This window comes from Rhinoraja longicauda, chromosome 4 (genome assembly GCF_053455715.1).
Source record: "Rhinoraja longicauda isolate Sanriku21f chromosome 4, sRhiLon1.1, whole genome shotgun sequence".
Taxonomy (NCBI): Eukaryota; Metazoa; Chordata; class Chondrichthyes; order Rajiformes; family Arhynchobatidae; genus Rhinoraja; species Rhinoraja longicauda.
In genome coordinates, this window is record NC_135956.1 from 68,842,142 (window position 1) to 68,853,932 (window position 11,791).

Here is an 11,791-nt window from a genome sequence, read left to right on the forward strand (position 1 = left end):
TTTATGTGTATGTGACAAATAAATTGACTATTGATTGACTATTGAGAGGGATCTAGGAGTGCAGGTACATAGTTCCCTGAAAGTGGCATCACATGTAGATAGGGAGTGTTGTCGAGCAGAGGGATCTAGGAGTGCAGGTAAATAGTTCCTTGAAGGTGGCATCACAGGTTTATAGGACGGTGAAAAAGACTATTGGCACATTGGTTCCTGGGATTATTCTCGTAAACTGCCTATAAGATGCCCAAGTTGGATAGCAGTTGCTGCTTCTACTCACTGTTGATGTTCTTGATGCTGGACTTTGCACCGTACTTGAGCAGTTTGATGACGCACTGCCTCTGTCCCCGATAGGCCGCACAGTGCAGCGGAGTGTTCCCCAGCTTGTCTGTACAGTTCACGTCCGGAGGGCTCGACCGGTTCAGCTGGGAGCAAAGACCAACATGGAACAACACTTGCCACGCACGGACCCAACACTGACCCCATTCCATGCCGCCTACACCCGGCCCATCAGGGGTACTGACCACCCCACCATCGAAGGGATCTGCAATAGCACGTCACCGAATACACTACCAAACCTCTACAGGTTTACAGTGGGGAGCAAACCAACTGGAAGCAACGCAGCCTGGTTCAGGAACACGAATGCCCAGGAATGAGAGACAATAGGGCATTCGAGTTGCTGAACCAGGCTGTTGTTGGCTTTACCGCTGAGCCACTGTGCCAAGAGTGGTGGACACTGCCCGGTCCATCCCCACCGTTGACGGGATCTACCGGAGTTGCTGCCTCAAAAAGGCAAGCAAAATCATCAGAGACCCACACCACCCTGGCCACGCTCTCATCTCTACTGCTACCATTGGGAAGGTGGTGCACGCTCTCATCTCTACAGCTACCATTGGGAAGGTGGTGCACGCTCTCTTCTCTACTGCTACCATTGGGAAGGTGGTGCACGCTCTCTTCTCTACTGCTACCATTGGGAAGGTGGTGCACGCTCTCTTCTCTACCGCTACCATTGGGAAGGTGGTGCACGCTCTCTTCTCTACTGCTACCATTGGGAAGGTGGTGCACGCTCTCTTCTCTACTGCTACCATTGGGAAGGTGGTGCACGCTCTCTTCTCTACTGCTACCATTGGGAAGGTGGTGCACGCTCTCTTCTCTACTGCTACCATTGGGAAGGTGGTGCACGCTCTCTTCTCTACTGCTACCATTGGGAAGGTGGTGCACGCTCTCTTCTCTACTGCTACCATTGGGAAGGTGGTGCACGCTCTCTTCTCTACTGCTACCATTGGGAAGGTGGTGCTACCATTGGGAAGGTGGTGGTGCAGCTTCTTTCCAGGAACCATCAGGCTCTTGAATGCTGCAAACACCAACTAAATTACGAGCCACAACCTACCTTGATTGCACTTGGGACTTTGGGCTTCGATCTTGTTTTTGCACAGGTAGAACCTGCAAACTCCACTCAGAGACAGCACCCGAGGTCAGGATCGAACCCGGGTCTCTGGTGCTGTGAGGCAGCAGCTCTACCCGCTGCGTCAACGTGCCACTAAATGATGGGCCAAAGGGCCTCTTCCTCGGCCAAGTGATTCTGCTTTGAATTCTCCAGCGGAGAAGGGAAGGCAATAGGTTAACGGTACTCTGTCCAGCAGCCCTGCCATCTCTCCAGCGGCCACTGCAACAGTGCTCACCAGTGCAGTAATTCCTGCTGTATCACCCTCCCGTGCAGCCATCAGCAGCAACTCCTCCATTTTCCTCAGTTGCGTCATCTCAGCGGCTGTTTAAAACAAACACAAGAAGTGGCTCCATCAGAGAAACCTCAATCTTAGAGAGACACAAAAAGCTGGAGTAACTCAGTGGGTCAGGCAGCATCTCTGAAGAACATGGATAGCTGACAATTTGGGGTCGGGACCCTTAGATTTAGTTTTAGAAATACGGTATGGAAACAGGCCCCTCGGCCCACCGGGTCCGCGCCGACCATCGACCACCCAGTAAACTAGTTCTATCCTATGCAATTTACAGAAGCCAATTAACCTACAAACCTGCATGTCTTTGGGATGTGGGAGGAAACCGGAGCACTCGGGGAAAACCCACGCGGTCACAGACAGAACACGCAAACTCCGTACAGACAGCACCCGTGGTCAGCATCTCTGGCGCTGTGAGGCAGTGGCTTTACCGCTGAGCCACTGTGCCAATAATACCAGTTGAGATAAACTCAAGTACAATGGGTAGAGCAAAGGGGAAGATACAGAGTGCAGAATATAGTTCTCAGCATTGTGGTGCATCAGTTCCATAGACAGTGTCCAATGTCCACAAAGGGGTAGAGGTCCTTGGTCCTCCAAAATATTCCAAATGGAATTTAAACTGGAGGTGAATCGGACAGTACCCTAGCTTATTGAAGGACCGTTCAGTAGCCTGATAACAGAGGGGAAGGAGCTGTTCCTGAGTCTGGTGGTGGGCGCTTTCAAGCTTCTGGTGCCTTCTGCCGGACAGGAGAAGGGAGAAGGAGGAATGACTGGGGTGGGACAAGTAGTAGAAACAAGGAAGTGCAGATGCTGGCTTACACAAATTGCTGGAGTAACTCAGTGGGTCAGGCAGCATCCCTGGAGAACATGAATAGGTGATGTTTCGGGTCGGGACCCTTCTTTAGGCTGTTAATAGGGAGTTGGGGAAAGGTAGCTGGAAGAGAGGAGGGGCAGGACAAAGTGTGAAGGTAATGGGTGAATAATAGGCAACAGGGTGGTCAAGTCGTTGGTTATGTTGGCAACATGAAGTGTAGATGGAGTTGATGTTGGGGAGTCTGGTCTGTGTGATGGGTTGGGCTACATTAACAACTCTACTTAACAGAAAAACACAAATTGGAAGAACAGCACCACATATTTTGCTTGGGCAGCTTACAACCCAGCAGTATGAATATTGATTTCTCCAACTTCAAGTAACTCTTGCACTCCCTCTCTCTGTCCCTCCCCCAACCAAGTGCAGGAACTATGTTCCCGATGTTGAGGGAGTCCAGAACCAGGGGTCACCAGGGCCGTCTTAACGCATGGGCCTGATGGGCACTTGCCCGGGGCCCCACGAGCATAGGGGCCCCATTTTATCGACCATTTACATTTTTATTCCTGTGAGTAGTTGTCGTAGGGGCCCCTGTACACTGCTTTGCCCGAGGCCCATAATGCTGTAAAGACGGCCCTGGGGGTCACAGTTTAAGAATGAGGGGTAGGCCATTTAGGACTGAGATGAAGAAAAGCCTTTTCACCCAGAGAGTTGTGAATTTACGGAATTGTCTGCCGCAGAAGGCAGTGGAGGCCAATTCACTGGATGTTTTCAAGAGAGAGTTGGATATAGCTCTTAGGGCTAACGGAATCATGGGATATAGGGAAAAAGCAGGAACGGGGTCCTGATTTTGGATGATCAGCCATGATCATATTGAATGGCGGTGCTGGCTCAAAGGGCCGAATGGCCTACTCCTGCATTTATTTTCTATGTTTCTAGTCGTCATGCTGGTTTCACTGTTCATATCCCTACTTTATCACCTTTTCCACAGCCAATAATGGATGTTGTGGGCTCCACCTGTCTCTGGTCATCAGTGCCAGCTCTGATTTGTTCTGTACCTTTTTATACCTCTAGTTTCCCTCACCATTGTGGGCTCCACCTTTCCTTGATCTTCGGTGCTTTTTGCATATCTTTCATTCATTTGTTCTATGTACCGTCTATATCTCTCGTTTCCCTCTGCCCTGACTCTCAATCTAAAGAAGGGCCTTGGCCCGAAAGGTCAACTGTTTCTTTTCTCCAGAGATGCCGCCTGACCGCTGAGTTGCTCCAGCACTCTGTGTCTATCTACAACTCTCTGCTATTTCGTGCCGTCTTGGGCAGAGCTGTTCCCAAACCAAGGAGTCATAGAGCACGGAAATAGGCCCTACGGCCCAACTTGCCCACACTGACCAACATGTCCCATCTACACGAGTCCCAACTACCTGCATTTGGCCCTAATCATTCTAAACCTATCCATGTACCTGTCTAATTGTTTCTTAAACGTTGCGATAGTCCCTGCCTCAACTACCTCCTCCTGCAGCTTACTCCATGCACTCACCACCCTTTGTGTGAAAAGGTTACCCCTCACATTCCTATTAAATCTTTCCTCCTCACCTTAAACGTATGCCTTCTGGTTCTCGATTCCCCTACTCTGGGCAAGAGAGACTGCATCAAATCAGGAGCTGGGCAAACCCGTGATAGTTCCTCTTACCTTCCAGCATACAGCGGATGTCCTCATCCTGGGTCACTCCTTTGGCCATCTGCCCGTCCCCATTGATGACCCCAGCGTCTGCACTGTACTGCAACAGCAGCAGAACCAGCTCCTGCAACACACAACGCAAGATCATTCTGCTGAACACCGACGCTCCATCCACCTTAGGTCATAAGGAATAGGAGTAGAATTAGGCCGCTCGGCCCGTCAAGTCTACTCTGCCATTCAATCATGGCTGAGCTATCACTCCCTCCTAACCCCATTCTCCTGCCTTCTCTCCATAACCTCCGACACCTGTACTAATCAAGAATTTATCTATCTCTGCCGTAGAAATATCCACTGACTTGGCCTCCACAGCCTTCTGTGGCAAAGTATTCCTCAGATTCACCACCCTCTAACGAAATTTCTCCTCATCTCTTTCCTAAAAGAACGTCCTTTAATTCTGAGGCTTTGACCTCTAGTCCTAGACACTCCCATTAGTGGAAACATCCTCTCCACATCCACTCTATCCAAGCTCTTCACTATTCTGTATGTTTCAATGAGGTCCCTCCTCTCATTCTTCTAAACTCCAGCGAGTACAGGCCCAGTGCCGACAAATGCTCATCATAGGTTAAACTACTCATTCCTGGGATCATTCGTGTAAACCTCCTCAGGACCCTCTCCAGAGCCAGCATATCCTTCCTCAGATATGGTGCCCAAAATTGCTCATAATATTCCAAATGCGGCCTTACCAGCGCCCTATAGAGCCTCAGCATTACATCCCCGTTTTTGTATAGAAGCCCTCTTGAAATAAATGCCAGCATTGAGTTTGCTTTCTTTACTACCGATTTGACTTGCAGATTAACTTTTTGAGAAATCCTGCACCAGCACTCCCAAGTCCCTTTGTATCTCCTATTTCTAGATTCTCACCCCATTTAGAAAATAGTCTACGCCTATTTAGGGGTGGCACGGTGGCGCAGCGGTAGAGTTGCTGCCTTACAGCGAATGCAGCGCCGGAGACTCAGGTTCGATCCTGACTACGGGCGCTGTCTGTATGGAGTTTGTACGTTCTCCCCGTGACCTGCGTGGGTTTTCTCCGAGATCTTCGGTTTCCTCCCACACTCCAAAGACATGCAGGTTTGTAGGTTAATTGAATGGGTAAATGTAAAAATTGTCCCTGGTGTGTGTAGGATAGTGTTAATGTGCGGGGATCGCTGGGCGGCGCGGACTTGGTGGGCCGACAGGACCTGTTTCCGTGCGGTAGAATCTAAATCTAAATCTTTATTCCCACTACCAAAATGCATGAGTCCCCACTTTGCTACACTACATTCCATCGGCCACTTCTCTGTTCACTCTCCCAACCTGTCCAAGTCCTTCTGCAGAGTCCCTGCTTTCTCTACACTACCTAACCCTCCATCTATTTTCGTATCATCCGCAAACTTTGCCACAAAGCCTTCAATCCCCTCGTCCGAATCACTGATAGACCGTGGTGCTGCGGACCAGGCAGCATCTGAGGAAGGACGCACATAGGTGACATTTTGGGTTGCGACTTTCCTTCAGGCTGATTGGAATGGGGGGAGAAAGCTGCAACAGTCAGTTGAGGGCTGGACAAAACCTGGGCAGAAATGTCAAATTATAGAGGGAATAACTTTAAGGTCAGATGAAGAAAGTTTAAAGGAGAAGTACGAGCAGGTTTATTGTGTTTTTTAAACATACACAAGAGAGTGGTGGGAGCCTGGAACATGCTGGAGGCAGATACGATAGTGGTGTTTACGAGCCTTTTTGATAGGCATATGGATATGCAGGGAATGGAGTGTTATGGATCATTTGCAGTCAAAGGAGATTTGTTTAATTTGGCATCATGTTCAGCAGGGACATTGTGGACTGAAGGGCCTGTTCCGCTGAAACAGCAGTTTTGAGCCTAACCCCCCTCCCCCCAGCACCTGATTTAACCGAGGAACCTAGAGTGGGCTGTCAGGAACTTGGAATGACATTGAGCAGAGCTTCAAAAAGGGACACTTGAATTGATTGATTGATTGAAAAATACAGCATGGGAACAAGCCCTTCGGCTCACTGAGTCCACGCTGTCCATTAATCAACCGTTCACGCGAGTTCTACGTTATCCCACTTTCTCATCCACTCACTGCACACTAGGGGCAATTTACAAAGGCCAATTAATCTACAAACCCGCACGTCTTTGGGATGCGGGAGGAAACCAGGGCACCCAGAGGAAACCCACATGGTCACAGGGAGAACGTATAAACTGTCCCCTCACACCCATAGTCAGGATCAAACCTGGGTCTCTGTCACTGTAAGGCAGCAGCTCTACCGCTGCACCACTAGTACTCCTTTATGCAGAACTAATATAGTGCATTAGTGCAGGTATGCGGGATTAGTGCAGAGTCACAGTGCAGCTTTATCGGACACTGGTTAAGCCGCATTTGGCGTCTTGTGTGAAGTTCTGGCCGCCACATTACAGGAAGGATGTGGGAGCTTTGGAGAGGATGCAGAGAAGGTTTACGTGCAAACTCCACGCAGACTTTAGAAGGGCTCAACATCCGAGGACGTACACGCCACTGGAGATAAATGGAATTACTGGGGATAGGGTGAGCAGCTTTAAATACCTGGGAGTCCACATCACAGAGGATCTGACATGGACAACACACATTGCCGCACTGGTGAGTAAGGCAAGGCAACGCCTTTACCACCTCAGACAGCTGAGGAAATTCAGAGACTCTTTGAGGATCCTTCAGTGCTTTTACTCTGGGGCTGTAGAAAGCATCTTGTCCAGGAACATCACAATCTGGTTTGGGAACAGCACTGCCCAGGACAGGAAGGCTCTGCGGAGAATGGGAACTACACTCGGCCCCCTGCAGGACCTATATATACATCAGGAGTTGCAGATCCAGAGCCAGCAACATTATGGGGGACCCCTACCACCCCAGCAACAGACTGTTCCAGCGGCTACGGTCAGGCAAACGCCTCCGCTGTCACGCTGTGAAAACAGAGAGGATGAGACGGAGTTTCTTCCCACAGGCCATCAGGACTGTTAACTCTCATATCACCAGGGACTAATTTAATTTACTGTATTAATTTATTTTTTGTGTTAAAAAAAAAAAATCCTATTCTGTTTTGTAGTTTAGCACAACCCGCAGACGTTGCCACTTTCATTTCACTGCCCATCTTGTATATGTATGTGATAAAGTTGACTTGACTTGACAGGCTTCGAGGTCAGGACCAAACCAGGGTGAGGCAGTGGCTCTACCCACGATGGCACTGTGCCAACCCTGATATTGAACAACATTCAGTGTAGCTTTTTGAGAATCTATAAGAACCTTCCCCCTCACCTTCCTGCCGGTGTAGGCAGCTCTGTGCAGCGGAGTATCCCCAACATCATTCACCACGTTCACATCCGCTCCGATCTGGCAACGACAACACAAACCAGGAAATAATCCTCTACTTCAAGTCAGGATACAATACCCGGATTACTGATCAATGGTACTTTATTGCTACATGTACAGAGTGAAATTCAGTTTCGTGTACAGATCAGTACACCTATCACTATACATAAGCATTTAGATACAACTTAGATAAGCATCTCAGATACAGTACAAGTGTATAGCAGCAGTACCCTGAGACAGTATACAGAGTCACCAGTATTGTGTTCAGTTCTGGGCACCATGTTATAAGAAAGATGTTGTTAACATGGAAAGGGTGCAGAGAAGATTTACTAGGATGGCGCCAGGACTCGAGGGTCTGAGCAATAGTGAGAGGTTGAGCAGGCTGGGACTCTATTCCCTGGAATGCAGGAGGATGAGGAGTTACAGCACTTTGGTCAACGTGGGTTGTTTTTAAATGTGCTATACAAATAAAATTGACTTGACTTGACTTGACATAAATAGACCAGGTGAACACACAGAGTCTCGGCCTAAATGGCCCACGCTGTCCAACATGCCATATCTCCATTTGGACCATATCCCTCTAAACCTATCCTATCCATATACTTATCTAAATGTTTTTTCAAATGGAACAAGCTCTCAGAGAGGGTAGTTGAGGCAGGGACTATCGCAACGTTTATGAAACATTTAGAGAGGTACATGGATAGGATAGGTTTAGAAGGATATGGGCCAAATGCGGGCAGGTGGGACTAGTGTAGATGGGGTATGTTGGTCGGCGTGAGCAAGTTGGGCCAAAGGGCCTGTTTCCACACTGCATGGCTCTAAAAATACCCTCAGTTAACCACTATAAGATCAACCCTCATCCTCCTGCGCTCCAAGGAATAAAGCCCGAGCCTGTCCAACCTCTCCCTATAGCTCAGACCCTCGGGTTCAGTTGTTGACAATCTTTATGTTATTGACGTGAAATTTCAACACAAAAGCACGCAAAGTCTGAAAACTTACCTTTAGTAATTCCTCCACCACATCCTTATGTCCAAAGTAACAGGCCAAATGCAAGGGGGCCCAGCCTAAGTTAGACTTAGTCTGACCTAAAACACAACAACTAGTTAGTCAATTAGTCACAACACTGCCCTGGTATAATAGAAGGCACTGCCTCAGAAAGGCAGCCAGTATCTTCACGAGTTACTCCAGCACTCTGTGTCCTTTTTTAAATTTATCTATCGCACTTGATTTTGCATTGATTGCATCTATGTATAGTGTAGATTAGTTCATTATTGTCATATGTACCGAGGTACAGCAAAAAGGTTAAGTTTGTGTGCTTTCCAGTCAAGAAAAGATGATACGTGAATATGAAAGACAATGGATAGCATGCAAATCAAAGTTTTACACTGCACCTTCGTATACATAACAATAATAAATTATTGTAGAGAAACATAAGGAACTGCAGGTTTACCAAAATAACACACAAACTGTTGGAGGAACTCAGCTGGTCAGACAGCATCTGTGGAAGGGAATAGACAGGCAACGTGTTGGGTTGGGTTGGGAGCCCTCTTCAGACATTGTAGCAGGGGAGAGAAAGCTGAAAAATATATATTTAAAAATCCACATGCTCTCATCTCGCTGCTACCAGAGTGAAGAGGGTACAAGAACCTGAAAGCCAAGCCCTCTGGCGTTGATTTTTCCATACTGGGAAAAAGGTTGCGACTGTCTACTCTATCTAAGCCTCTCATAATTTTATATTAGGACCGAGATGAGAAAACATTTCTTCACACAGAGAGTGGTGAGTCTGTGGAATTCTCTGCCACAGAAGGTAGTTGAGGCCAGTTCATTGGCTATATTTAAGAGGGAGTTAGATGTGGCCCTTGTGGCTAAAGGGATCAGGGGGTATGGAGAGAAGGCAGGTACAGGTTACTGAGCTGGATGATCAGCCAAGATCATATTGAATGGCGGTGCAGGCTCGAAGGGCCGAATGGCCTACTTCTGCACCTATTTTCAATGTTTCTATATACTTCTCTCAGGTCTCCCCGCCACCTCCAATGCTCCAGAGGAAACAATCCAAGTCTGTCCAACCAGTTCTTGTAGCTAATAGAGTTTTGTTTTGCTTGCACGACGGAATTCAGTTTTGTCTGGTTACCTAATATTATTAATTGTTAATTTAGTAATGATTGTATATGTATGCGTTATTGCAATAATGTGCCTGTAAAGCTGCAGCAAGTAAGAATATCATTGATCTGTTACCGGTACATATGATAACTATACATGGTGAGGATACAAAGTGCTGGAGTAACTCAGCAGGTCAGGCAGCATCTCTGGAGAACGTGGATAGCTGACATTTCAGTTTGGGACCCTTCTTCAGCCTCAAGTCCGAAGAAGGATCCCGATCCAAAACGCTATCTAGTGAAGAACCCCAACCCAAAAAGTCACTGATCCATATTCTCCAGAGATGCTGCCTGACTCTCTGGATTACTCCAGCCCTTTGTGCCTTACTTTGTAAACCAGCCTCTGCCATTCCTTGTTTCCACCATTGAATTGAATGCAGCGCAGTGGCACAGCAGGAGAGTTGCTGCCTTACAGAAACCCAGGTTCAATCCTGACAATGGGTACTGTCTGTACGGAGTTTGTACATTCTCACTGTGCCCATAGGTTTTCTCCGGGTGCTCCGGTTTCCTCCCACACTCCAAAGATGTACAGGTTTGTAGGTTAATTGGCTTCGGTATAAATTGTATATTGTCCCTCGTGTGTATGGGATAGTGTTAGTGTACGGGGTGACCGCTATTGCTAGTGTATGGGGTCCTGACCCGAAACGTCAACTATCCATGTTCTCCAGAGATATGCTGCCTGACCCGCTGAGTTACTCCAGCACTTTGTGTCTCTTTTTGATAATTAAACGTCCTTGCCTCTTTCCTACTCACCTTTACAGTTGACATTGAGAGGTGTCTTTCCTTCCTTCTGGGCTTCCAGCAGCTGTCTCAGGCCAGGCAGGTCACCATTTCGAGCCAGATAAAGCAACTGGTCTTCCATCTCCCTCTGCTCCTCCATCTCAACCTCAAAACAGATCAAAATGTAATAAAAATAAGCTGCAGGTGCTAGTTTATACAATAGATAGAATCACAATGATGGAGTAACTCAGTAGGTCAGGCAGCGCCTCTGGAGAACATGGATTGGTGAGTTTTTGGGTTGGGACCCTTCTTCGGTCTGATTGTGGTTGGATGAGACCTCCCCATCTTCAATGGGATCTACAAGAGATACTCTCTCAAAACGTCACCTACCTGCTGTGCCAGCCCTTTAACGTGGCATCGTGTTTGCCACAGCCTTCATGGGCTAAAGGGTCTGTTCCTGTACTCTGTTCTGCAGTGGTACCTCTGAGCTACGCACAAACATTGTACGTAGGGCTAAAGCTGCCAGAAACATTACAAAACTTCACAGGAAGTGTGACAGTTCCTTACTTCCTCATTGTCTCCCTCTCTCCAGAAGCCCGAGTCAAGGCAAGTTCCCTTCACCATGCTGACCGCTGCTCATAGTTGCTCCTGCATATTCATGAGCCTGTCCAAAAGCCTCTTAAACACCACCATCGTATCTGCCTCCACCACTGTCTAAAAGCCTCTTAAACACCACTATTGTATCTGCCTCCACCACCACCCCTGGCAGAACATTCCAGCCCCCCACCACCCTGTTTTAGTTTTAGTTTTAATAAAGCACGCAAACAAGCCCTTCAGCACACCGAGTCCACACTGACCAGCGAACACCCCATACACTAACACTATCCTACACACACTAAGGACAATTTATATTTATGCCAAGCCAATTAACCTACAAACCTGGAGTGTGGGAGGAAACCAGAGATTCCAGGGAAAGCCCACACAGGTCACAGGGAGAAGATTTAAACTCCATACAGACAGCACACCCGTTGTCAGGATTGAACCCGGGTCTCTGGCGTTGTAAGGCAGCAACTCAACATAAAGCTCTAAAGAGAATCTGGTTTGGGTTGAAGGGCCTCCTCTAGTTCAGTTCCCTTTGTGAGAACGTACAACATAGAACAGTACAGCATAAGAACAGGCCATTCGGCTCACAATGTCTGTGCCAAACACAATGCCAAGCTAAACTGATCTCAACGCGGCACGGTAGCGCAGTCGTAGAGCTGCTGCCTTACAGCGCCGCAGATCCGGTTTCAATCCTGACTGTGGGT

General features: G+C 47.9%; 1 protein-coding gene across 1 annotated transcript in view; it reads right to left on the reverse strand.

Moving 5' to 3' along the window:
• The window catches only part of osbpl1a (oxysterol binding protein-like 1A), a 100,213-nt gene extending 89,569 nt beyond the window's left edge, over positions 1 to 10,644 (reverse strand). Inside the window, exons 1-6 of the mRNA XM_078397988.1 lie at positions 10,518 to 10,644; positions 8,608 to 8,693; positions 7,555 to 7,629; positions 4,229 to 4,340; positions 1,677 to 1,762; positions 275 to 419 (exon numbers count right to left, since the gene is read on the reverse strand). Of these exons, the coding sequence (XP_078254114.1) occupies positions 275 to 419; positions 1,677 to 1,762; positions 4,229 to 4,340; positions 7,555 to 7,629; positions 8,608 to 8,693; positions 10,518 to 10,644 (631 nt within the window). The remainder of the gene's footprint in view (positions 1 to 274; positions 420 to 1,676; positions 1,763 to 4,228; positions 4,341 to 7,554; positions 7,630 to 8,607; positions 8,694 to 10,517) is intronic.
• Between the last annotated feature and the right edge of the window lie 1,147 nt (positions 10,645 to 11,791).